General features: G+C 40.5%; 1 protein-coding gene across 1 annotated transcript in view; it reads right to left on the bottom strand.

Moving 5' to 3' along the window:
* Positions 1-26,873, bottom strand: part of CNTNAP2 (contactin associated protein 2) — a gene marked incomplete at both ends in the record, with an annotated part of 1,160,915 nt that overhangs the window by 365,102 nt on the left and 768,940 nt on the right. Inside the window, one exon of the mRNA XM_082479539.1 lies at positions 25,243-25,349. Coding sequence (XP_082335665.1) covers positions 25,243-25,349 — 107 coding nt within the window. The remainder of the gene's footprint in view (positions 1-25,242; positions 25,350-26,873) is intronic.

A 26,873-nucleotide genomic window follows, 5' to 3' on the forward strand; every position in this document is an offset into this window, starting at 1 on the left:
CACGCTCACCTAAAAGGAGCTCCAAAACATTAAAGACACCAAACACAACCTGATCCTGCACTGAGAAGATTCTGAAGTAACCAAGTCTTCTGTTCTAGGGTTTTTTCTTGCTATTTTTGCCTACCACATAATTATTTAATGTAAAAAAGACAACAAAAGACCTGTTGTCTTCTTCATACTTCTTCAAGACCTGGTCTTTCTTTATACTGCCAAAGACCCCTTTCGTAAAATCCTTCTTGATTTAAAAATACCTTTAAAATATTTGCTAAAATAGGACCCTCTCCCAAACAAAAGGAGGAGGTAGTGGGTAACAAAAATAAAATCCTAACTAGACAAAACTGTCTTGCAACACCAACAATAGTTCTTCACACTAAATTTCTGATGGACTTCTAGAGACAGCAACTTCTGCATGACCAGAAGCTGGATCTTCTGCTAAGAGTTGATCATCACAAGCAAGACAGCTATATTTCAGGCACTTGCAGCTAGGATGCCCACGTAGAATGAGGTTACCTCGATGAGAAAAAGCATGGGAAGTAGCACTTTGAATTAAAGATAAGGCTCTAATAAGATAAAGCTGTAAGACCTTCAAGGTTCCTAGCCCTCACAACTCAGGAAGCAGCGAGTCATGGCTGCTCACAGTGTGCTCACCTTGACACGCCAGAGCAATAGGAAGATGCCAGCACACTCAGCTAGCTACAATCTTGAGTTTCTGTGCTCAGTCTAAGTGCACTTGGAAACTGTGCCTAAATGTGTCAGTAACTGCAATGAGGTTCATGTCCAGGAAGAAAACAGAGTTTCTTGATGAGCTGCAGCTTTATGCACATCTTAAATATGTACATAAAAAGATTCATTTGGACATTTAAAGTTCCTTTGGGAAAGATTTTTTTTTTTTTTTTTGGAAATGGATCAACTGTGATGCTAAAGAAATGCCAGAAATTTCATTCTGAAGAAATACAGCAATTCTAGATTCAGTTACACTACATTGAATTACATCCAAATGACTTAAATTCAGGAAAAAACAAGAAATAGGGAAGCGTCCAAATGTGACATGCATTTACCAATGCAATATCACCTAATTATTAATGACAATGGAAATCAGAAAACCTGAACTTCCTGGCTTCATGTATAACTGAAATTATTAATTAACTGAAATAACTAAAATCTCAAAAGCCCTGTGAGTAATTCTTACAATTTGCGTGCTTATGTTCCACCTGGAAGAATATTATTTTCTCCTGGTTTTAAAGAGATGTTGCTATATATAAACAGCCACTCAGCAAAAATGCAATTTTCACATACAAATGCAATTAAGCAATTAGAAATTTTCACTGTAAATAAGAGAATTTGAGAATACTGGAAGGTAACATGAACAAGTCCACCAAATCACAGCTGTATATGACATGACACATGCTTTAGGCAATCATTTTTCCAGTTGTAGTAAAACCAAGATCAAGCACTACTTCTCAGCCATGACTAGGTTATCTCCACAGCCAGAAGCTGAATTGAGATATTGCAGCCACAAAAGCACAAGCAAGCACGATCCTTGGCATCTTCACACACCTTCAGAGTGAAACCAAGATTTGTTTTTTGCTGGGATACAAGGGGCCCTTGGTTTGCTCTCATAGTTGGCTAGAACAAACACGTGAATTCTGAGAGCTCAAAATTTCATTCTCTCGCTGTGGCCATGTGAGATTAGCAAGAGTCTATCACATACCGCTCAACTATTTCACTCATGGCAGTTCAAATACAAGTTAACTTAAGCCTAAGGGTTTAGTTCTGTTACTCTTAACATCACATTAAATAAGTACTACATCATTCTACAAGATGTTCTGGGAAAAGGTAGTTCAATTGCTCTAATTGTATTTGGAGCAATAAGGGCTGGAAAAAAAGCAGAATATTATTAGTGCTTATAATTAGCATAATAGCAGAATCACATGGCTGGGATGTACCTCAAAGATAATCTAATCCACCTACCAAAAAAGCTCAATTACATCCATGTATCATTCCTGACATAATCCTGTTCAAAATCTTCCATGATGCAAATTTCTCAACATGCCGTGGCAGCCTAGACCTACACCAGCATCAGCGTTTCTCTCTACACTGTGAAGATGCTCTGCTGCAATTTAAACTCCTAATTTCTCTTTCTATCCACCATGAATTTGGAGAATAGCTTGTTGTACTCATCCTTGCGGCCATCTTTTGGCTATTTGCAGATATGAATCTCTTCTCTACATTAAAAAGGCCAATTTTGTTCATCTTGTTCACAGGTTGTGTCTTTTAGGTGCTAAATTATTCTTCTTGCTCTGCTCTGGACTCTCCAATTTTTTCATGAAGCTCAGCATACAGAAGTGGATAATGCCCAGCACAGCAGGATTAATTTGCACATCCCACAAGTTAATTCATCCCAAAATAGTGTTTTCCTTATTCACAAAAGCATATGCTATCAACTGCAAGGTAAATAAGCCAGCAATAAAGCCCATTTCTACAGAACTGAATAAAACAAAACAAAACAAACAAACCAGCACCCTCTGCTTCTACAGTTGGTTATCCACTCCTAAGCATAGTTCTTCCCAATGCACAGTTGCTCTACACCTCAGAATTCTTAAAATAGCTTCCAAAAAAGGCCTTTCTTTAATTTTGTGTATATATAAAATATTACATATAATATATATAGATATCTATACTATATATAAATAAAAATTTTATGAATACATACATAGACACTATTGTTTTTTAAAATTAATTGGGAAGGTAATGAATTCCTTCCCTGTTCATTCAACGGAAGGAATTCTAGTGCTTTATGGCTGGACTAGCGTACATTTTTTCCACTGCTGCATTGGCTCTCATGCCACTAAAACTTTCCAACAGCAAGGCTCCTTCATGACTGAGCACAAGCTTTCTTCCTGCTGCCACTGATCTAAGCTTCAGCCGTCTTAAAGCTCTGAAGTTACGGACTGTCACCCTTCCCAGGTGCTGTATCTGCCTCACACCCTCCCTCTGCCTCCTACTATGAGCTAATAAACTTACAAAGGATTCTGATTATTAGTGCAATATTCAAATATGCCCTGTAGAAACAGAAAGAAAATTAAAAAGCAGCAAAAATAAAAATAATAAGATACGTGGATATTTGCCAAATTTGTGTAAAGTTGACTCTAGGCTTATTTATGTCAGTTATAAACAAAACAATTACCATTGTGGTAACAAAGGGAAGAAAGTGAGGGGTTGCCATCAGAATGAAAAAGAGACCCCAAGTTTATTTGCCACTGGTATAATAAAGAAAATGACTGCCATGGGGGTGAAAACTGTAATTTGAGTTACCACACAATAGTGCAACCCAGGGATTTGCTATGAATACAGAAGAAAAACATCCCATTTATGGCAAAACCAAAGGCGCTTCTGTTTCTCTCTCAACTTCATTCTTTCTTTGCTTTGGGCTGGGGAGGGTAGAGACAAATGAATTTAAATCCAAAAGGCTGATCAAAGATGGATTTTTAAACAAATTTAGCGGTGATTTTAAATTAGAAGCCATAGATTAGGCAATTAGCATCCTTGTAAGTGTCAGCCTACAGACATCACAAGAAAGAAGTATAATTAGACACCAATTTTTAACAAGGTACTTTTGAGAATTAAGTAATTCAAGGATACACAAACACTGTTTTTTTTAAAAAAAAACACCCTGCATTCTAACAGGGTTCTTTGTGGCTGAAATAAACACCATTCAGAATAAAAACATTTGAAAGGGAGAACTGCAAGTCATGCCAAACATCTCCAAGCAAGGCACACTTTCATTTTAAATCTAGATGGTTTGGCACTCTTGCGTAACTGTAATGCATTACTGGGCACTGCATCTGAGGGAGAAGATTGTCAAAGAAACTTTTAGATATTCACCATGCTTGGGCTGGTCTTACACTGGTTTCAGCCACAGAAAGCTTCAGAGCTGCCTGGAGCTTGTTTGAATCTTCTCCAGCTGGAAGACAACAGGAACACTGCCAGTATCATCTTGCCCCCTTCTATCCTCCTATCCCTCTCTCCCATGCAAAAGGCTTCAAGGTTGGTATAAAACCTAAGTTCGAAAAATCTATACCCCTAAAGAAAACGTATGGTTTCTACTCCCACTCCCATGTACTTTCTATTGCCAGGGCAATTGCAAAGAGGAGACAAGGTACAAGCCTGGATTTACACTCTCCCAGCTGTGTACCACAAATGCTTGGTTGCTCCGAGATACACAAGTGAAAAGCTCAGCAAATTATACAACTGCCAAAGTAGGGGAAACAATTCCAGTAAATTTAAGTCAAAGTTACAGAAATATCAAGATGTCTATAAGTAGCTACAAATAGCAAAACCGGAGACTAAACCCTAAGATTTTTCCCCAAGTTCATGCCGGTTCTTTCCTGCCTTGGATATCACAGCATTTGATCTGTCTTAAGACCTGAACTTACTCATCAATGTTAAGTAATGCTCAGCTGCACGAAGAGACATTCTAATTATGCAGCTTTAAAAGAGATTATAGTGTCAGGGTTTTTTTTTTTTTTTTCGTGAATATTATTAATCCCAGAATGCATTACTCCCCTGCTCATTTATGAGACTGTAATTAAGTTTTATTTTTACAGGCCTCAACAGTTGTTGTTACTGTCACTGTTTTCTGCCCCTTTACCCCCTCCTCCTCACCCTAGTTCCCCAAACACTTTGGTGTCTGAACCTATCATAACCAGAAATCCTGTGAAGGAAAACATGCTACTTTGCTTGGCTGTAATTACTCAATACAAGTTTCAGTTGAGTAGAACTTCCTCAAGTTATTAAAGAAAATGACTGTTCAAATAAAGTAAGATTTCTTAAAACCTCACATTAAAAGCTTGTGTTTGAAGAAAACCAAACCACACCAACAAATAGCAGCTTACCTACAAAACAATTGCTATACACACAGACATACCTAACCAAACAGTGCATTTGCCAGAGGAGCCAAGCACTTATTTCCACCAACATAAAAGAACTAAAACATTATGAAAACAAATGCTCATATCAGCATTTACATTATCTCAATCAAAATGTCCTCTATCAACATGACACCAATTTAGAACCAATGCATCATCTTTGTCATTTCCATTAATCACTAAGCAAATCGCACTGCCAACAGAATTCAACTTTTTTAACTGTCATAACCTCAGCAGAAACACCCGTTCTGTGTCCCTTTTTTCATGTTTCTTTTCTAATACTTTCAATTGGGAATGACTGTGTCCTGGCAATTTACTAGAAATTGCTTTCACATCTTTTTCTCATAATGGACGAGCTGTGAAATTAGTAATATGTTAGATGGGCACCTTGGAGGTTGCCCTGGTTGGCATGCACTCGCTTTCGTTGGTATCTGTTTCAATAGCAGCACTGCAGAGCATTCATTTAGACTATTTACTGAGGGGATGACAATATGGGGAAAGTGTCAGGTTCTGTGAAAAAAGCTCATCTGCACACCCACAGAGGAGCTCATAGATGCGATGGCAGAGGGGAAGCCCAAATAATACCCTGCAAGGCTGCTCCCAGGTCCATCATAGGAGCCATCAGCCCATCGAAGACCCATCTGCACAAGCCCAGGGAGACACCCAAATCAAGGACTCCCAAGCAACAAACAACCTGTCTGGGGTTGTCCCAGCACAGCCTCAGCTCCAGTATCTGGGCATAGAGCCCATCACCATGAATCACTGGGAGCAGCTCTCCCCCACACATTTCAGAGTAAGGGGATTGCTGCCTAAGGGTGGGACACATTATGGGATGCATAGGAAACATAGCTCAGGATCGCACAGGGCTTATGGGATGTTTAGGGGCAGAACCAAAGGCAGGAAAAGGGAGAGGGTTAGGTGATTTCGAGGAGGAAAAAGTGCGGGGAAAAAAGAGGGATAAGTATAAATAGTGGTCTGGTCAGTACGGTTGCCTAGTTGTGCCCTGCTTCTGATCAGCACAGTTTGTCCTGCCTTCTTATTAAATTCCTTTCTAACTCTTTTCTGGGTGAGGGGCTTTCGATCCTGTGTGCACGTCTGTGTACGGGGGTGTGGGTACCAGTAGTGGCAGTCAGACCACAGGTTGGAGGGCCCCGGTGTGCATGGTGCCAGCCACTGGAGCAAGTGTAGGTGTGTGAGTGCGTGATGGCTAGCAAAGATCAAGCTGAACTAGCCAGCAAGCAGGTGAAGTAGCCTAGGAACAAGTAGGGGTGAGTGGGTCCTAAGGGCTGTGAGAGCACCTGGGTGTCTTTAGGAGTGAGAGCACAGGGGGGTTGGCTGTGGGGACCTGGAAAGTCCTGGCCGGTTCTGGGTGTATGTGCATGCAACAGTCTGTACCAGTAACTGGAGAGGCACTGCTGCCTCAGGGATTGTATGTCCAGGTGACAGAAACTGGGGAGACTGGGACTGAAGGGCACACTGAGTGCCTGTGTCCTGCTGCTGGAGGGATTATCCCTGTAAATATGTACATATACTCCTTCTAGGGGCCTCCATCCTGCTCAGCCAGAGTTGGAAGCAGGGTGAGGCTGTTGGTGCTGTCCATGTTTGTGTGAATGCATTGAGTGTCTGCGATCTGTGTGTCCAGCCATGTATATGTGTAGTTTATATGTGTGCTTTGTGTGCACGTGCCTACTGGGAATACATCTTTAGCCTTGCTATTGGTAGGATCTGGGGTCATCAAGCTGTAACAGCATCACCTTTTTTCAGTCTTTGTTCAATCTGCCATGATATGTTTTCTTCTAAAATAAAGTATCACACAGCCTATGCACTTCAAACAGCATACTAGGTCAGAATACAGGACTTATTTCCTGCAGCCTTTTCCTCTTTTATTTATGGTTCCAGTTAACTTCTTACAGAGCCCTGAATCTGTGGGTTGTACTCAGCTACACGGATATTCAACACATCCCCCTTCTCTGTGATCAGTAACATATTGCTTGACAAGTAGTTCAAGCAATCAAGACCTGGCTCAAGCTCCCAGCTTCTGTTCAGCAGAGCTTTCTAATCTGCAGAATGTGTTTGATGATGGTCATCCAAACTGCTGGAAGAAAACAAATACAAAGACTGGTGAAGAGGAAAAAAATCAGAGCAGATGATTAGAGAAGGAATGATAAAAGGAGGAAACAAACTGTTGAGATTGATAGGCAACCACAAAGAATTTGAGAAACATGAATATGGGGAAAACAGAAGTGGGTTTGAAAAGGAGAGGCATAGTTAAGAATTTCAGAAAAGCATAACAAGTCCTTGTAGCTCAGTTAGCCTGAGCATGAATCTGAGAAATGCTGTGATATTTGTAGTGCTCTGAAGTAGCAGTGGCAGATACAAAAAAAAAAAAAAATAGTGGCAAATGGCATGTTGTGTTTTCCTCTGTTTTAGAGCACCTACTAGTTCCCAGGCTCAGCTTCACTCCTGATTTTTCTACCTCCCCCTCCAGTGGCACAGGGGGACAGCGAATGGGGGTTGCGGTCAGTTCATCACACGTTGTCTTTGCTGCTTCTTCCTCCTCAGTGGGAGGACTCCTCACACTCTTCCCCTGCTCCAGCATGGAGTCCCTCCCATGTGAAATAGTTCTCCATGACCTGCTCCAGCATGAGTCCTTCCCATGCCTCTTAATGAACTGGTCCAGTATGGGTCCCTTCCATGGGGTGCAGTCCTTCAGGAACAGACTGCTCCAGCATGAGCACTCTGCACAGTCACAAGTCCTGCCAGCAAACATGCACCAGTATGGGTTCCTCTCTCCACACGTCGACAGGTCCTGCCAGGAGCCTTCTCCAGTGTGGGCTCTCCATGGGGTCACAGCCTCCTTTGGGCATCCACCTGCTCCAGTGTTGGGTGCTCCATGGGCTGCAGGTGGATATCTGCTCCACCATTAACCTCCATGGGCTGCAGGGGGACAGCCTGCCTCACCATGGTCTTCTCCATGGGCTGCAGGGAAATCTCTGCTCCAGTGCCTGGAGCACATCCTCCCCCTCCTTCTTCACTGACCTTGGTTTCTGCAGAGTTGTTGCTCTCACATATTCTCACTCCTCTCTTCAGCTGCTGCCATGCAGTTCCCCCTGCCCCCCCTCTTTAATATGTTATCCCAGAGGTGCTACCACCATTGCTGATCAGCTCAGCCTTGTCAGCGGTGGGTCCATCTTTGAGCTGGCTTGCATTGGCTCCATCAGACATAGGGGAAGCTTCTAGCAGCTTCTTACAGAAGCCACCCCTGTAGCACCTGTGCCACCAAAACCTTGTCATACAAATCCAATACATCAGCCTTTAATCTCATCAGCAGAAGTACAATGCAATAGTCTCTTCCATTGCTTTCAGGCAGAAAACATAAGCACATCCCCCAGCTAACCACACTTTTGGAACCCTGGAAAAACCTGCCTAACCCTGGAAAAAAATGCCTTAACTATCCTAAGGGGTCAGCTATCATTAAGTAATGATACCTTGCAGGGAAAGTCTGCTTAAGAAGACTCAGCAGGGTTCTACCCCAAGCAGCCTGTTGCAGAAGGGGCTTCATTGCTTTTCCTCCACCTCATGATTAACTCTGAATTGCTCCACATTATTTTGCATTTTCAAGGCTACATTCCAGAAAAGATGAGTGGCTCCTGCTGAAGCAAACTTGGAAATTCATTTCCCAGACACTTTGGGGTAACTGGCCACCAGTCTTATACCTGGGATATGACACAGAGTTGATTTCAAAGCCTCTGCTGTCTCCAGCAGATTATCTAAGGCAGGCAAAGTCCTTATTATGCCCCTCTTCTCCAGTAATATGCACAGTGAGAAGCACAAAGGTCTTTGGGAGTCCACTTTTCTAGTTGTCCTTCTGCCTGCAGTATATCTTACATATTCATACAACAAGATCACAAAACCCAACACTATTATGAGGCAGTAACTGAGGTGGTTAGCAGTTTTTGAAAGATGTTCCTTCCAGGAAATATCATGGGGTTACAGGAAACCAAGGAACAGTTTACAATTTCATAATTTTCTTGACTAGTTTACTTTTTCAAAATAAGTTTTTGAATTATAACATTAGCACACCAACATTTAGCATGTTTCCAGTGTGGTAGATGATAAATGAGGGTCTGATTTTACATTGATCAACTGTTCTCATTAAACTTTTGGAATGAAAAGAGATTTTTTTTTTTTGCAAGCTTTCTTCTCATTTTTTCAAATAGCTCTTCTGCTTGTAATATTTTTCAGAAGTCTCAAAGCACTTACAAAGATCATCATTATTCCCATTGTATAAATGGGGGTGGGGGGGCGGAAACAGACCAAGAAAAACCCACACAAGTGAGAAAGAGAAATAACTTACCCCAAAATTACATCACTGGAAAATGCTGACAAAAAGGACTGAATCTAAGTATGCTAATTCTCAGTCCAGAGTCCTATCTGATCATACTGCCTTCCACATATGGGAAAATTCATTGCAAATGTAGAATTTATCAAAACTTTCTACACTAAGTAATGTACATAGGAATGCTACAAACCCTAGATAATGTCTGGTTATCCATTGGTACATACTGCCCTTTTAGTGGCAAGCATGCTTAAAAAACAGTATGTTCCCCTATTTTGAATTTAAAAACAATCTCCTTAAAAAATATTACATGTGGAGAAATAAAAACGCCTTCATATATACCTGAAGAAGTTCTCATTACTTTGACTACTGTGCATCTTTACAATTGATCTTTGCATTAACTTCATTCTTTCACATGTTTGAGAAAGCCAGAATTACAGAATGACTTCCAAAAGTGTTTTTTTCTTTCTAATGGCTGTCAACGGGATTTTAATATCAGCACCTTAATGCTTTTTTGCAATTAAAGTGTTTTAACAGTGAAGTAAGCAATATGTTAGATTTTCTTAATGGAAAAGTTTAAGAAAAAGCTAATTAATTTTGGAGTCTTTAAATGCAGAGTCTTTTTCTGGCTATGATTTATTCTGACTTTGATTTTACAGCATACATGAGCTGTTTTAAAGTTATCTGTTCTTAATTACATGTTCCTGTTAACTGTCCCCTGGAAACAATATTTGGCTGTGCATTCTGAATAACAATACAACACAGCTTACAGTTGCCTGCAAAAAACTTAAATCATCTAATACCTAAGCTTTCCCAAACGCAGTCTGCATTTCAGGCATGTTGCTTAATTAGTTTTAAATGTGTTAACGCGATCATCAAGTTAAGGGACTGAAAATCATCTGAATTAGACTCTGACTTCATACTGTTATTGCACTGGACCCCAAATATATTTCCCCCACCTAACAGAAATTTAACTTAAAAACTCACGACATTTGATTCTAGTTTAGAGCTACATATAAACAGCCCAACTGTACAAACAGCCAAAACCCAAAGCCCAATTTCAGCACTTACACTCTGTCTCACACACCTCATCTGATAGAGTAATTTCCAGCTGATTTTTTAATTTCAACATAATTACTGCTGGTTGACTATTCATATTCTGCTTAGCATCTTAATGCTCATTCTCTCCACTTAACCTTCACCAAATACTACTGATGCTATTGCTCATTTTGGAACTGCAGCCCTTTCTGTCCTGAACACAGACTCCATCCATTTACTTACAATAAAAATGCAAGTTGCTTCCAATTTATTACACATTCTGCATTTCATAAACACCTGGTGCAGAGCAGTTCTTGGCTTAGCAGATAATAAATTATATATAATAGTAGCAGCAGAAGTAACTATAGCTTATGGCACTGAAACTAAGAACAAGCTGATTTTTTACAAAATAAATATTGGAGTACAAAACCAAAAAGCTGCAACATGCCCAAACTCACAAAAATATTAACAGAGTACAAAGCTTTCCTTTCCCAGTTAGGAGCAGTTTGGGGCTTACAGGTTTCACATGAAAAATTACATGAAGATCTCAGACCAAACCAAACAACTTCACCCTCATTTTAAAAATACATTTTAATAAAAAAGAGGTACTTTAATAATAGTCTGCAACCTTAGAAATGTAATAAATAACAGAAGATGAATCCACAAAGACTATTATAAATTATGATGACATTTACTTTGAAAAGCACTATTGGAAAAGAGATTAGCTTCTTTAGGAAGCTAGCATATTGATTATATTATCCTTTTAATAAATTTCTGTAAAGAAAAGTAGTTTCTTTATAAACAGGCTTTGAGAATCTCTATTCTCAACAGCAAAGAGACAAACACCCCAGAAATGAGGTTTTGCAGGGCGTGTATCAAATTTGAACATTTGATTAGTTCAGATACAGAATGTGCTAAAGGAGGAGAAGAATAAATTGATACCGACATCACTGGCTGAGAACAATCAGTTGTTGAAAATGCTTTCTCAGAGGATGCTAAGAGCAGAAGAGACAAAAGACTCTTTACAGAGATTTCAGAAATTCTTGCTTACTTTTTTCCCCTGTTACTTCAAGAGCAGCATTGCTCAGCCACACATCTGTGCTGCTGAGCTTAAACACAGTATTATTGACCTCCTGCAACCTATTTTACTTAACTCAGGTCACAAATACGGAGTCTTAAAGCAATGGTCCTCAAGGAGCGAATCAAAAGCCTTCATCAGGGACACCAAAACATCAGCTGACAAAAGGATGTAGTGGAAGGGTGAGGAACTGTACTCCCTTTTCTTACAGCATCTAGTACAAAACTTACTTTGTAATAACAGTGCAAAAAGGGCTGATCACCTTTTCTCATCGGTCCCCCCCCCCCTCCGCTCCCAGTGTTAGGTTCCAGCCTCCTCACACCCAGCAGCTCTGTCAAAACCACTCTTACTATTTCTCTAAACCCACTTTCCTCAGTATAACTTCACAGTTCACCTCCCTACAGAGCTCCTCATTCCCATTTGTTCATCCCACAGAAGCTGTCCTGCATAAGCCCAAATGAGGCAAATCACCTCAAACACACAAGGGTGGCAGGACAAATTTTGTCCTACTGAAAGCCCCTTTTCATGTTTTCAAAACTCAGAAGCTTGGGTTTCCAGTATTATTTCTCATTCTCCTTTCATATAATTCAAATAATCTGTCTTCCATGAATAAGGCTAACGGGCATTGCAAAGTCCTCCGGCATGCCTTAAAATGCCAGCTTTCCACTACAGAGACTTGGCCCAGTATGTTCATAAGTTGCCCAGTTTACTTATGGAAATTCTCAATTTGTTACTGGGAATTCCGTGCAAGATTTCAGTCATATGGGCTGCTGAACCTGTCCTCAATCTCACTAAAATCAAGTGCTTGCATGCGCACGGGCACCCTTCTAAGGCATCTATCACGATGATGCTTTCTGCGGAAGGACCAATTCTGGAATCCCAGATTTGTTCATGCAAGATGCTGCTGACTAAAACATCACGTTTCACTGGCAAACATTCAGAAATGTCAAGGTGACAGTTTGTCGCAGCCCTGCACACAAATCCCCACAGGACAACTGAAGGGGAGATAGTTTTGTGCCAAGCTTTCTCAAAATGCAGGACATTTCTGACTAGGCTGTATCTTTCCCTTGAAGTGTATTAAAAAGCAGCATTCTTCCTGTATGTTGAAAATTCTTTCACAAGAATTTCTTATGTAACACAGTTTCTGAGCACAAAAGTATTTATGGTTCTACCATATCTTCACAATGGATAAAATCATGTAAGTAATATGCTTATATGCTTAAGCTCAGAAAGATTATGTAGAGAGGATTTGGTAAACCCTTGCACACACAAGGAAAACACAATATTTAAATGCTAAAAAAATAATTTGTTTTGGACTTAAGGGATGAATAGGCTGGGAACACAGTACTAAACCCACTCAGATATGATGTGCCCATCAACTTAGCTCAAATTATCAAAGTTGTAAGTATAGTAAACATATTACCTATTTGAAAAAATTGGTATCATGTGTCTTCCCCCACCATCTTTTAACAATTGAAAACTAAATTTCAAAAATTAAAAATGTCTTTTCATTATTAGTACTGGTGCATAACCCTGTCATACTGGGCATTTTCCCCTTTAGTTATAATAAATCTTCGCCACTATTTAATCACATTAAAAGTCCCCATAATTTGTCTGATAGTCTGGTATGACAGAAATGATAAATCTTTCCTAAATATTTTAGTACATATTTTACACAAGAAATCAGAACTTGAATTTAACATCAGAAATTTGTTTAAAAAGGTAATATCATTTCACTGGGGAAAAGAGACTTAGGCTAAATGATTTTTAAAAACTTCTAAGGAATACTTTGAGCATGCAAAGGCTGAAAGCAATCAATATTAAGAACAATAAGAGTTATAAACAGAGATACACAAGTCAAAGACATAGACCTATGTAGTTAGAAAGAATTTTCTAAGGTATCATATCTGTGATCTTCTATGTCACTCTCTGACAGAGCGTTTTCCTACAGAGTTTGCACATGAAATGCAAATTTATAAGGTTCTCTCGTTATCTTACAAACATCCAAGTAACAAGAACAGAGAACTAAAGAAAGAAAAGGGAAGCAACAGTTTTTAATTTACTGATTCAAAATAGATTTTAATTGGTGTTTTTAATAAAGAACCGCTCTTCCTTATACAGCTAACAAGGCTCAGTGCTGACAGGACTAAATGTTATTAGCCTGGCTATAATAAAACTGCCACAGAAGGTAATGAAAGCTCTCAACAAATAACGAGAGTAGAGCTGAACGCTAGGTTTTGTGGGGGGTGGCAGTGTCTTTCATCTCTTATCCAAGTTACTGGTTCAAATAGAGCCTTGCCTGGTAGAGGACAAAAGCCATTCTTCAGCATGGATTGGTTAGTGAGCTATGTAAGACGTGTTAGGGGTTTCAGCCTGTACTCTAAATGGGAGGCATGCCTAATCTCACAAGCAAAGAACACAGTTCGTACAGTTGATTTTAAATAAACAGGCAAGATGACAATGGCAGTGGATAAGTCAGAAATTGCACTGACATGGAGACTCGTCTGACACACAACTGAGGAGTTGCTCGTGTTGCCAGTGGCAATATGATCCTCCTCGAACTTAGTGACAAGATCTTGTGTTTTGTGACCATACCTGGAGATCTACTCTGTGGCCTGATATAGTAGCCAGGCCAACAGATCTAATTTGCTCTGGAAAAGTTATGCACACAGGAGATCCAAATATGAGAGGTGCTTAAGAGTGAAGTGTGTTTTCTGCCAAGGAAAGAAGCAAGTAGCAGGAGAATCTCAGGACGATGTTTGTTTCTCATTAAGCATTAAAAGTGGCAATCAATGAAGACGTGCACACAAACCCAATGTGGATATGTCCTGGGCTGACAGTGGCAGTAATACCATTTGATCTTCAAACCCTTGTAAGAGTATAACACTTGTCTGGCACAGCATAACTCACTACAGCACACAGGAACACTTTGTGCAGAGGAAGCAACACTTTAAAGCTTGCATCTCTATGCATTTTTAAGCAGTATCTGTAATACATTGCTCCCTCCACTGCTCTAGCATCTAAGCAGCATGCTACGTAAAATGGAAAGAAAAAAAAAGAAAAAAGAAAGAATAATAACAAATACACAAATCTTTGGACATTTGTACACGTTTTATGTCTTTTTAGGAAGCAGCAGGTGCTGTGGACCACCCCTGCACAGGCTGTGCCCTCACTGACAGGGTGCCATCCCACCATCCTGCTGTCCCCACGCTGGGTCAGGGCAGGGTTGACAGCCCAGGAGACCATCAGGAAAAGTGAGGTAACAGACCAGGTGCAGGGACCATTCAGGAAGCCCAGCCAGGACATCAGGAGAGAGGGCTGGGCATGAGCCTGCCCACAGAAGACCTGAGGGCAGGACAGCGTGCCGAAGTTCTAGCTGCAATAAGCCACACAAACTTATGGGCAGATGGGGTGGGGCGTGGACCTAGTTGTGTTATGGGGCAATTATGGCCTAATAGTGCTCTCAGGATCTTCAGCCTCTGGTGTACAAAAACTTACAATCTGCCTGACTGTCATGGTTTAACCCCAGATGGCAGCCACTCACTCACTCCACCCAGTTGCAATGGGAGAGAGAATCAGAAAAGTTAAAGTGAGAAAACTCTTGGGTTGAGATAAAGAAAGTTTAATAGGTAGACCAAAAATCATACACGCAAGCACAATAAACCAAGGAATCCATTCACTCCTTCCCATCAACAGGCAGGTGTTAAGCCATCTCCAGGAAAGCAGGGTTCCAGAAGGGAAGGGAAGGGAAGGGAAGGGAAGGGAAGGGAAGGGAAGGGAAGGGAAGGGAAGGGAAGGGAAGGGAAGGGAAGGGAAGGGAAGGGAAGGGAAGGGAAGGGAAGGGAAGGGAAGGGAAGGGAAGGGAAGGGAAGGGAAGGGAAGGGAAGGGAAGGGAAGGGAAGGGAAGGGAAGGGAAGGGAAGGGAAGGGAAGGGAAGGGAAGGGAAGGGAAGGGAAGGGAAGGGAAGGGAAGGGAAGGGAAGGGAAGGGAAGGGAAGGGAAGGGAAGGGAAGGGAAGGGAAGGGAAGGGAAGGGAAGGGAAGGGAAGGGAAGGGAAGGGAAGGGAAGGGAAGGGAAGGGAAGGGAAGGGAAGGGAAGGGAAGGGAAGGGAAGGGAAGGGAAGGGAAGGGAAGGGAAGGGAAGGGAAGGGAAGGGAGAAGAGGGAAGAGGGAAGAGGGAAGAGGGAAGAGGGAAGAGGGAAGAGAGAAGAGAAGAGAAGAGAAGAGAAGAGAAGAGAAGAGAAGAGAAGAGAAGAGAAGAGAAGAGAAGAGAAGAGGAAACATCTGCTGTGAAATGGACTCCAAAAAATAACTTAAAATAAGATAAAATAAAATCCTGTTTCCATTTGTAACCTTTTTTATTTGTGTCTTTGAAAGGTTTTCGGATCTCAAAACTCCCTGGCATTTCAGGGAAATAATGGTCTCATTGTTACTGGACTTGTCATCAGTGCAGCTATAGGATGGGGTAGGGTAGGGTAGGGTAGGGTAGGGTAGGGTAGGGTAGGGTAGGAATGAACAGAATAGAATAGAATAGAATAGAATAGAATAGAATAGAATAGAATAGAATAGAATAGAATAGAATAGAATACTTCAGCTGGAAGGGATCTACAACAATCACCTGCCTGACCACTTCAGGGTCGACCAAAAGCTAAAGCATGGCATTGATGACATTGTCCAAATGCCTCTTAAACACTGACAAGCATGGGGCACCGACCACCTCTCCAGGAAACCTCTCCCAGTCTTTGACCACCCTCTTGGTAAAGAAATGTTTCTTCGTGTCATGTCCCAACCTCTCCTGATGGATGCAGCTGTGAGCCATTCCCATGCGTCCTGGCACGGGATCCCAGGGAAAGAGATCAGCACTTCCCTCTCTGCTTCCCCTCCTCAGGAAGCTGTAGAGAGCAATGAGGTCACCCCTCAGCCTCGTCCTCGCTAAACTAGACAAACCCAGTATCCTTACCCACTTCTCAGAGCACATGCCTTCCAGCCTCTTCATCAACTTTGTTGCCCTCCTCTGAACACATTCAAGTACTTTAACATCCTTTTTAAATGGCCCTGAACCACACACAGTACTCAAGGTGAGGTTGCACCAATGCTAAATACAGTGGGATAACCACCTCTTTGGACTGGCTGGTTATGCTCTGTTTGATGCACCCCCGGATGCGGTTTGCCCTCTTAGTTGCCAGGGTACCCTCTTGTTCAGTCGGTTCTTCACCCAGTGCACCGTCCACCTACTCATCTTACAGCTGCACAACTTGTCCAGAAGGATGCTGTAAGGGACAGTATCAAAAGCCTTACTAAAATCTAGAAAAACTACATCCACTGCCTTCCTTTTATCAGCCAGACAGTTGACCTTGCTGTTGAAGGATATCAAATTAGTTATATAGAACTTTCCCTTGATGAACCTATGTTGACTGTGCCCTATGGTTGCCTTGTCCTTTAAATGCCTTTCAATAGCACCCAGTATGATATAAAACACTTTCCTCCTTTCAGATGGTAGAAACTTTAGAGGGGTCTTCCTGTGTTTTGTCAGTAATGACACTCCACATTCAGGCCACCTACTGAAGATCGTTATTGTACTGCTGCCTGGAGGCACGCTGGCTGCCTGTACATTCTCTTGAGAATAATTAGTGCGTTAAGTGTCCATAGTTATACAACCTGATTCATGAGAACCTAAACAATCTTACTCAATGCACAGTCGGGCTTATCTCATTGTATATTCTAATGCAATTAATGCCTCTCCTAGTGACAAGAGTATGTAAGGTTGTATTTCTCCTACTAGTTTTATAGAACTAACAGGCAACAGATTAGGGTGAACAACTAAGATAGCCTGCAACATTGCTTATTTTTAATAGCAGCAGACACATTTTTTGTCAAAGTGTTCTTCTGTTCTTTACTCACGCTTTCCCCTTCACTCTATTAAACTGTGAGAAAGTAAAAAGCTTCCATAGACATAGTCCATGACTTGTTACGAGAACTCTTTTTCCTTTTCAAATAATGCATTAATAACCGTGTTGTTCTCAGAACTCCCCCAGTCTCCAGGGAAGTGGAAAACCATACTTTGCTTGTTCGTTATGAGTATATATCTATACAGTTTCTTTTCTCTTTCTTTCCCCTAAAATAAAGTTCAGAGCATATTTTTGCCAAATTATGTATTTACTTTCTTGCTTTGGAATTATTTCCCGAATTGCTGACAGGAAAATATCACTGCCATCTCATTTTTCCCTGTCTAGACCCTAAATGTAGTAAGCCCAGTTTTTCAAGTGCTTCCTCATTTATGGAAATACAGGAAAATCAGTTTCTACAAACTGATTGAGGGCAGTCTCTCTGAAGGTCAGAGACTATGCAGAATAAATTTGGGGCTCTGATTACTGATTTGAGGAATAACCAGGAATACAAATTATCACGGCTTCTACAATGCGTGTAATACAAATGTTTATTACTTAAAATGTGTTTCTAGATGCTATTAAATCTTTATTAAAGCGATATTTCATTTAAGGGAGAAGGTTAATATTCTTGGAAAAAAATATCAATGCCATTAGACTTGCAGTAACACTTGATGTATTTATCATTTCAAGAGAAGAGTAGTGCTTTATTCCTCATTAACTTTAAATCACGTTTCAAAATATAGGGTAACATTTATTCACAACAACCCATGAGGAGACAAAGCCAGAGAATTCAGATGTCAAGGTCTATTACATTGAAACTAAGAATCACTGCTTTGTTTTAAATGCTTGTTTTGAAAAAAAAAATAACCATTGTGTATGTTCTCTCTCAAGAGAGTTGCATCTTCTTTATATTCCAATGCAATTAATGTTTCTTCATGAGTGAGGAAATTAATAGGAAGACATAGCAGGTCAACTTGTGGCTTCGGGACTGGTGTTACTGACAGGGCTTTGGGATTTTTAATCATAGGTTGCCTTATGAGACACCTGGCCTGCTGGTGGCAGGTGGGATGAGCCTGTCCCAGAGGGGGAAAAGAATTTTGGGACAGGAATTAGCAGGGCTTGTTGACAGGGCTTTAAACTAGATATGAGGGGGGAGGGAGGGATAACTGGGCCTGTTAGGACTAAACTCAAGGGAAACATGCCAGGGCTTGAGGGATGGTGGACTAGGATGGACTCTTACTCTACCAATTCATTTCAGAGAAGCGATAGACACCTAGAAATTATAGAAACACCTGAGAGGGGCCTGGTAGGAAATGGGGCCCACACTCACAAAAAGATGTTGAAACCATTAGCTCATCTGAAGTGCATCTATACCAATGCACGCAGTATGAACAACAAACAGGGGGTGCTTGAAGCCATGATGCACCAGGAAAACTATGACATAGTGGTTATCACGGAAACATGGTGGGATGCCTCACATGACTGGAGTGCCACAATTGAAGGCTACAAACTCTTCAGGAGGGATAGACAGGAAAGGAGAGGTGGTGGAGTGGCTGTGTATGTCAGAGAATGCTATGAGAGCTCAGACATTAAGTATAGTGATAACAGGGTCGAGAGTGTTGGGATTAGGATAATGGTAAATAAAGGTGATATCGCTGTGGGAGTCTGCTATAGACCTCCCAACCAAAGCAGTGAGGTGGATGAAGCCTTCTATAAGCAACTGGGAGAAATATCGCAGTTGTTTGCCGTTGTACTTGTGGGGGACTTTAACCTGGCTAACTGGGGAGGTCCCAATGGACTGGAGGGTGGCAAATGTAACACCCATCTATAAGAAAGGCAAAAAGGAGGAGCCAGGTAACTATAGACCTGTCAGTCTAACCTCGATACCAGGGAAGGTCATGGAGCAGGTCATCTTGACTGCCATCAAAACCCACATAATGGGCAACCAGGGGATCAGGCCTAGTCAGCATGCATTTATGGAAGGCAGGTCCTGCCAGACGAACCTGATCTCCTTCTATGACAAGATAACCAGAATATTGGACGAGGAAAAGGCTGTTGATATTGTATACCTGGACTTTCGAAAAGCATTCGATACTGTCCCCCATACAATTCTCATGGAAAAACTGGCTTCGCACGGCCTGGATGAGCATACGATCCGCTGGATCAAGCACTGGCTGACTGGAAGGACCCAAAGAGTGGTGCTCAATGGATTTAAATCCAGCTGGCGGCCGGTCACAAGTGGTGTGCCTCAGGGCTCAGTGTTGGGACCATTTCTGTTTAACGTCTTTATTGATGATCTTGATAAGGACGTAGGGTGTATCATCAGCAAGTTCGCAGATGACACCAAGTTAAGCAGGAGTGTTGACTCCCAGGAGGATAGGGAAGCTCTACAGAGGGACTTGGATAGATTGGATCATTGGGCCAACATCAATGGTATGAGTTTCAACAAGGGCAAGGCAAGTGCCAGGTTCTGCACTTGGGCCACAATAACCCCATGCAGCGCTACAGGCTTGGGGAGGTGTGGCTGGAAAGCTGTCTGGCAGAAAGAGACCTGGGGGTTCTAATTGACAAGCGGCTGAAGATGAGCTGGCAGTGTGCCCAGGTGGCCAAGAAAGCCAACGGCATCCTGGCTTGTATTAGAAATAGCGTGGCCAGCAGAAGTAGGGAGGTGATTGTGCCCCTGTACTCAGCACTGGTGAGGCCACACCTCGAGTATTGTGTCCAGTTTTGGGCACCTCAATACAAGAGAGATTTCGAGTTGCTGGAGCGAGTGCAGAGGGGGGCAACGAAACTGGTGAAGGGCCTAGCAGACAAATCATATGAAGAGCGGTTGAAGGAGCTGGGACTGTTTAGTTTGAGGAGGAGGAGGCTGAGAGGAGACCTCATCACTCTCTACAACTATTTGAAAGGACACTGTAGAGAGGTTGGTGCTGGTCTCTTCTCACAGGTAATTAATGACAGAACAAGAGGGAATGGCTTCAAGCTCCAACAGAGGAGATTTAGACTGAACATTAGGAAAGAATTTTTCACAGAAAGAGTGGTCAAGCATTGGAATAGACTGCCCAGGGAGGTGGTTGAGTCACCATCCCTGGATGTGTTTAAGAGACGTTTAGATGTGGTGTTGGGGGATATGGTGTAGGGGAGAACTTTGTAGAGTAGGGTAGATGGTTGGACTCGATGATCCCAAGGGTCTCTTCCAACCTAGACAATTCTATGATTCTATGATTCTTCTAGTGACAAGAGTATGTAAGGTTGTATTTCTCCTACTAGTTTTATAGAACTAACAGGCAACAGATTATGAGCTTGATGTTCATCCTGCCTATGAAATAACTGATGATTTATAAGCAAACCCTTTCCTGTCCAATATTCTTGAAGGAATGGGGGCTGTACTCCTGTAAAAGTAAGGACAATGTTTGTTTGAAGGTGAAATTAAAGAAGAATAGAACTTGTCTCTCATGAGTAATAATGCATATAATTAAGATTAATCTTTTAAGTGCAAATTGGATTTTTTTGGCTGCTGGAAATCATTAAGAGAAGGAAAAGATGATCAGGTTCTCCTGGATTCTTCCTAAATCTAACAAAGTTTGTGCAGGAGGTGGTAGGTAGATACATCATAGTCATGGTAAACTCCTTCAGTCCTTTATTGTGTTTCTCTTACCTGCAGATTCTAGAGAAAGCAAGTATTGAGCTATACTTATGAAAAATCTGAGAAAAAGAAGCTTGAATGATCATTATTTATCCTGATACACGATTTGTAAATTTATACCACTCTGTTTTAAAGAAGCTGTAAACAGCAGGAAGCACATTGGAGCCTAAAACTAGATTTATAACTCGTGCAAAGTGCAGCAGAGCAGCGTTACCTGAAAATCATGATGGAGATAAGAAGTAATAAGGAAAATGAGCTCCTGTTCTCTCAAAGGCTCCAGAAATCAATTACCAATAGACTCTGGAAAAATACCGTTTTAAGAACTCTGCACAGCAGGTCAGCCTTTGGTAGGCTGTAAAGGTTAATTAGTCAAGGATTAAAATATATCTTATACAATAAAACGAGTAAGAACGATACTTAGTGTTCAATATAACCCTAATAATTAATTTGTAAATAATTTTGTAACTGTTTCATCACTGTAAATCATTATTTTTAAGTAAACACATTCATTTATCTTGTAGTCTTGTCTAATGACAAAAATCAGTGCTCTAGTCTGACATTTGCCAGGCCACAGCATTCCCTTGGGCACTGAGTTCACCAAAACAAATCTGGCAGATTTCTGCAACGAGAGAGACAACTTTCCAGTATTTTTGGTTAATTCGCCACTGAGCTCCAGGGACCCTTTTGTAGCTGGATGAAACAAACTATTGTGGAGTAGAGACATCTTTTTCTGTGAATGGTAGGTGAAGCCTCTAACAAAAACCAAGACAGTGGACACAGAGCTCAAAGATTTTGGTGTGTCTTTAAAAGATGAAGTGCCTTGGTGTAACAATCCTGTATTCTGAAAAGCAAATTATTTCATGATCTTAAAATGGCAAATGCATGTAATTGTTTTACACAAATGGAGAGAGAATAAGAATTAAAGTTATTTCAGATTTATTTATTTGAATTTTTTCCTTCTGTGGCTGTTTATTTTCAGTTTCTAGTTTCTACTGTGTCTCAGCCCCAGAATACATATCTCTCTGTCTTTCTAGAATAACTGTTGTTTTCACTGTCATACTATAAATATATTATTTGCGAAACAAAGCCATTGTGATTCACAGGGGTTTCATGCAAATGTTTTTCCCAGTTACAAGGAGTTCATACCTTGAGTTTGTCTTTGAATTTCAACTTCAAAGGAACCTAAAACCGCGATCTGAAATTCAGTCAAGGCTGCAAAGCCTCGCCTTATTTCAGGTCAAAAGCTGAGGAAAGTGTTGACTTCCCTGACCAAACCAAAATCAATTCACTGAAAAAAAACCCTTCAGTAACATAGAATTATTTTGTTTCTTTAAGCTCATCAAAACTCAAACTCATTAAAATCATCAGCTATGGAGTTACAATACCCACAAACATAGTCTTGACTCCAACCTCTTTGAGAAATGCCCTGCTATACCCACTGCACAAACATGCATTGGAAAAAGAAACCTGTCTTTTACTGTAGCGTATAACAGCATTTGTTTTGTAAAATAATCTTATATTGCCTTCCAACCTAGACGATTCTATGATTTAAGTGAAACGGGACTGAAAAAGTGCTATCTGCACTTAAACACATTCCTGCTCCACAGAATCATGACATCTGCTAAATTTTACAGCATTTCATACAACCCACAATGCTGTTTAAAATTGCTTTCAGCTATTTTTATAGCACACACAAGTTATCATTCCAACTTGCCTCCTCCCCCAGCATCTCTTTTGTACTGCTATTGCCACAAACACCAGAACTCAAAAGCAAAAGGCAGCACACCAAGCATGTCCAAATACACACGCACACTGCACAGGTAGGAAAGGACAGATATGGTCAGTATCATCATAGCAGAGCTGAGGCCTCAGACCTCCACACAGTATAACTACAAACTTTGGCAAGCTTCAACAAATTCCCTCATTATTTGCAGCTATACCTCATGCTGGAACATATTCTTGTAAATACCGGTAGCTGTTGCCTCCTCAATAAAGGCAGAGTTAAGGTTGTCTCAGCCTATAGTTTGATGCTGTAATTTTTGGTTTTCACTCATTTTTGTGCCATTAAATTCTATTCTCTAGAAAGCCATAAGACTTGACATATTCTGACAGGATATCTATCAAGTGAATAACTTTCTGCTCACCCTCATTTTGTAAGAAAGACTTCTAAAAGTATAGCAACACACATAGTAAAAAATAAAATTATGTTCTTTAAACACAAAAATGAAGCTAAACAAAAACTTAGCCATCTAACTTAGAAACTTTGCCTGAATTAAAAAAGTAAAGGTTCTTGAATAGTATGTCTCTAAATGACCTGGACAGCTGTAATCCCATACACTTTATCCATTCCATAGCTAAAGATGGGACAATATACTCCAAATCCATCCTCCTTTTGATACTGCAGTCCAGCAGTGCTTTTTACTTGCCTTATTGGACTGTTTTGTCCATAACAAGCAGGTGAAAATCCTATTAGGAGAAACGTTCACAGCTCCTTGGATTATTATTTCTTTCCTTTGCAATAAATGTGATTTCAGTAAAGTGATGCCATTCATTTATCCTTGCTACTTCTCTAAACTGTGTTAGCTAATATGTTAAAAACTTGTCTGCACACCCCCAAAGGAGCACAGACAGACAATGGCAGGAGGGGGAGCCCAAATAATACCCTGCTGGGCCATCCAGCATCTAGGCATCAGCAACTGTGGAGTCTGTGTATGTGTATGTGGTGTATATGGGCTCTGTGGACATATGCCTATTGGGTATACATTTGCAGCCTCGCTGCTGGTTAGACCTGGGGGCATGCAGCTGCAGCAGTCTCACCTCTGGCAGCTGTTGGATCCAAAATCATAGTTTCCTGTAATAGATCATACTTATTTTCAGAGGCTCACTAGATGAAACACACTTACTTAACTGAGCCTCCATTTCTGCAGTTAAATATCTTAACAGCCTATCACATGCATAGGAATCGTATTTTCCAAGTGGCTGTAAGAGATCATCCAAAGCTCTAAAAATATATGAATTTTTTTAATTTGTTTCACTGAAATACTACTTCATTGTAAATTCCATATTTTCTTTCCCAAGTTTAGATGCAACCACGCCATCACTATGCACATTCACTCTTAGTGGAAAAAGGGCTGCCCAGGAAATTTCTCCTCCAAACTTTGGTACTTCAACTATCTCTCTTTAATAAACATTCATTTGCCATTTAACTCTTTCGGTTTTATCAGTTCAGTAGCTTTGTCATTCAATACATATATATGCATTAATAGTTATTATATAAAATACATTCCCTCTTACATTGATAAAATGTTTAAAAATAGAATAGTGTTTTGTTGAAATCCAGACAACTGTGAATTGTCAAAATTTTCTCATTGTTTCGGGTTGTCCCGGTTAAAAATGAAAGAATTCTACAATTGTCTTCATAAAATTTTACACAGCTGTAGGTAAGGTAAATAGTAAAGTAATATAAATTTATCTCTATAAATCCTGGCTTCAATTTTAACCCTTCACCTGTTCAGAAGCATTTTTACACTCTCCTCAATATTAAGAGGTTGTTTGCTAAAGAAAAAAGGGAGAAAAGTAAGGACTGAAGCTTTTCTTCTCCAGCTACACTGTTGCTGGAGAGTGGAAAGAACGCAAAAGAGAAAGTGGAACAGCAAAAAAAAAAAAATAGCAGAACATATATTCATTGTTTGAAATATTATCTAAATGTGGTAAATTTTCTGAAACTTTTCTGCATCTTCTAGATATTTCAGCATACACGTCACAGATGAAAATACCACTTTTAGCATATGAGAGGGGGAACAGAAGACACATGCCATTGACTCAGCACACATTGTTCAGAACCTATAAAAAGAGCAACTGTACCTTTCTCTCTCCTTTCTGTGCTTTAATAGTGTAGGGCACGTGGAGTTCCTAGGAAGTATTCTTATTTGAGAAGCTCATAACAACAGAGTAAATAATTTGATTTTAGAATCGCCAATAATCAGTATATAAACATATTTCAGGATTAGCAACCTGAACCAACAGCTCTCTATTAAAGGTCAGCAGCTCTCCCCAGCAACCCAAGGGAGATTTCACTGTCTCCATTTGAAACCCAAGGGTGCAATTTCTGAGAATGTGTTTGCTCAGTACACCCAACTAAGACAGCTGTACTGTTTTGGTCCCTTGCATGGTGCAGCACAGTGCTATATAGATACATCCCTGTGTAGATAAGGAGGAGTATGATTAAGTCAACACTAGGGAGGAAGACTTTGACTTTTTATCTCAACCAAAAGACATCAGTATCTTCCCTACTCCACTGCAATTTTGAAACTGCAGGATGGCTTACAGTTATGACAAGTGGCGCCACTGTATCCAGTTCCATCGCAAGTGCACTTGAAGCTGTCCCACGTCTGGGTGCATTTGCCACCATGTTCACAGTGATTGGGCACACACCTGTCAGGACGAGATGTGAAAACAGAAAGAAAAACCTAAATGAGCATCAAGATTTACACACAGCTAAATTGTGAGCTGCCCAAGCAGTGTATCATGTCCTTGCCTGGTAATTAATCCTTGTTATTTTAGGCAGGTTAACAGAATTTATACCTGAACACACAACTACACAAAAGATGATTCATCAAGGCTCTGCTGCAGCCCTTTTACAAACAGCAAAAAAGTGCAATTAGGGTGGAATACATTCACCCATCATAAATTAGAGTTCTAAGCTACGTACAAGTGGTACCCAGCTGTCAAAACAAAAAGAACATCACAAGTCACACCTCCTCCTGCTGTGAAGGTGGTGTCATGCCTCAAGGATTCCAGGACCACAACTGACTGAAAGTTAAAGAAAGAATGCCAGTGAGTTGCTATTTATCTTTCTGTTGCCAGCAATGGAATAAAGGGGAGGCAGATTGTCTGCTGGCTAGGATGGAAATGACTAATGCTGCATTATTAAAACAAACAATAGGCTTCAGTATAAAAGCTGTAAACATTTTTTCTTCATGTGGATTTGTGGCAAATGTTGTTCACCTTTCTCCCACCCACCTGCTCTTCTTCTCCAGCTACACTGTTGCTGGAGAGTGGAAAGAATGCAAAAGAAAAAATGGAACAGCAAAAAACAAAGTTATAGCAGAACATATATTTATTGTTTGAAATATTATCTAAATGTGATTGCAAAGATTTGAGTTTGGCCAGTTTCTTTTCTATCAAAGATAGTTAAAAATGGGAATTACCATGTACTTTCACCTTTGAAACTATTAAATTTCTTTTCTTTGACAGGACTTTGAAATATCATTTCAAAGAATCTTTTTTTATCTTATTAAATTCATTACCGTCAGACTCAGTACAGGCTCTGCATTTTTGATCAAGAACTAAAGGAGCTTTCCTTTCATGTTGAGTTGGTCAAATATAATTTATGAACTACACTTTTTTATTTTGACATTAAAAATGAAAATTAGGAGACCCCCTATTAGACAAACAAATTAAAATATTTTCATAAATGCATTACAAATTAGGTCTCTCTATTTCTAAGATAAATCTGATGTTCATCATATTCCTGTGATAGTTAACAATACTCTGTCAAATAACAACCAAGGACAGCTTTCCTTTCCTTTCCTTTCCTTTCCTTTCCTTTCCTATCTTGCAATGTGTTAAAACTGAAAATGTCTGGGTGAACTCCCAATAAGCTTATTGTCTCCTATCGCCTCAGGTTCCAATTAACAGCATTGGCATACATGACTCAACACCCAAGAATAACCTATGTCATGACATGCATTAGAGACTTGAACATTGTGTACTCACAGTTATAAAAGATTTTTGGTTTTATGCAAGCCAGCACAAGTACCTCAGAATATGGACAATATAGATATCTTACATCCTATATCAGACTGTAGCATTCAAGGCTACCCATTCTTTCTTTTTCTAAAAGATCAGAAAATACTGGCTTGGTTAAAAATAGTGCTCAAAGAAATGCTCTTCTAA

This window comes from Vanellus vanellus (assembly GCF_965231255.1).
Source record: "Vanellus vanellus genome assembly, chromosome: 2".
NCBI lineage: Eukaryota > Metazoa > Chordata > Aves > Charadriiformes > Charadriidae > Vanellus > Vanellus vanellus.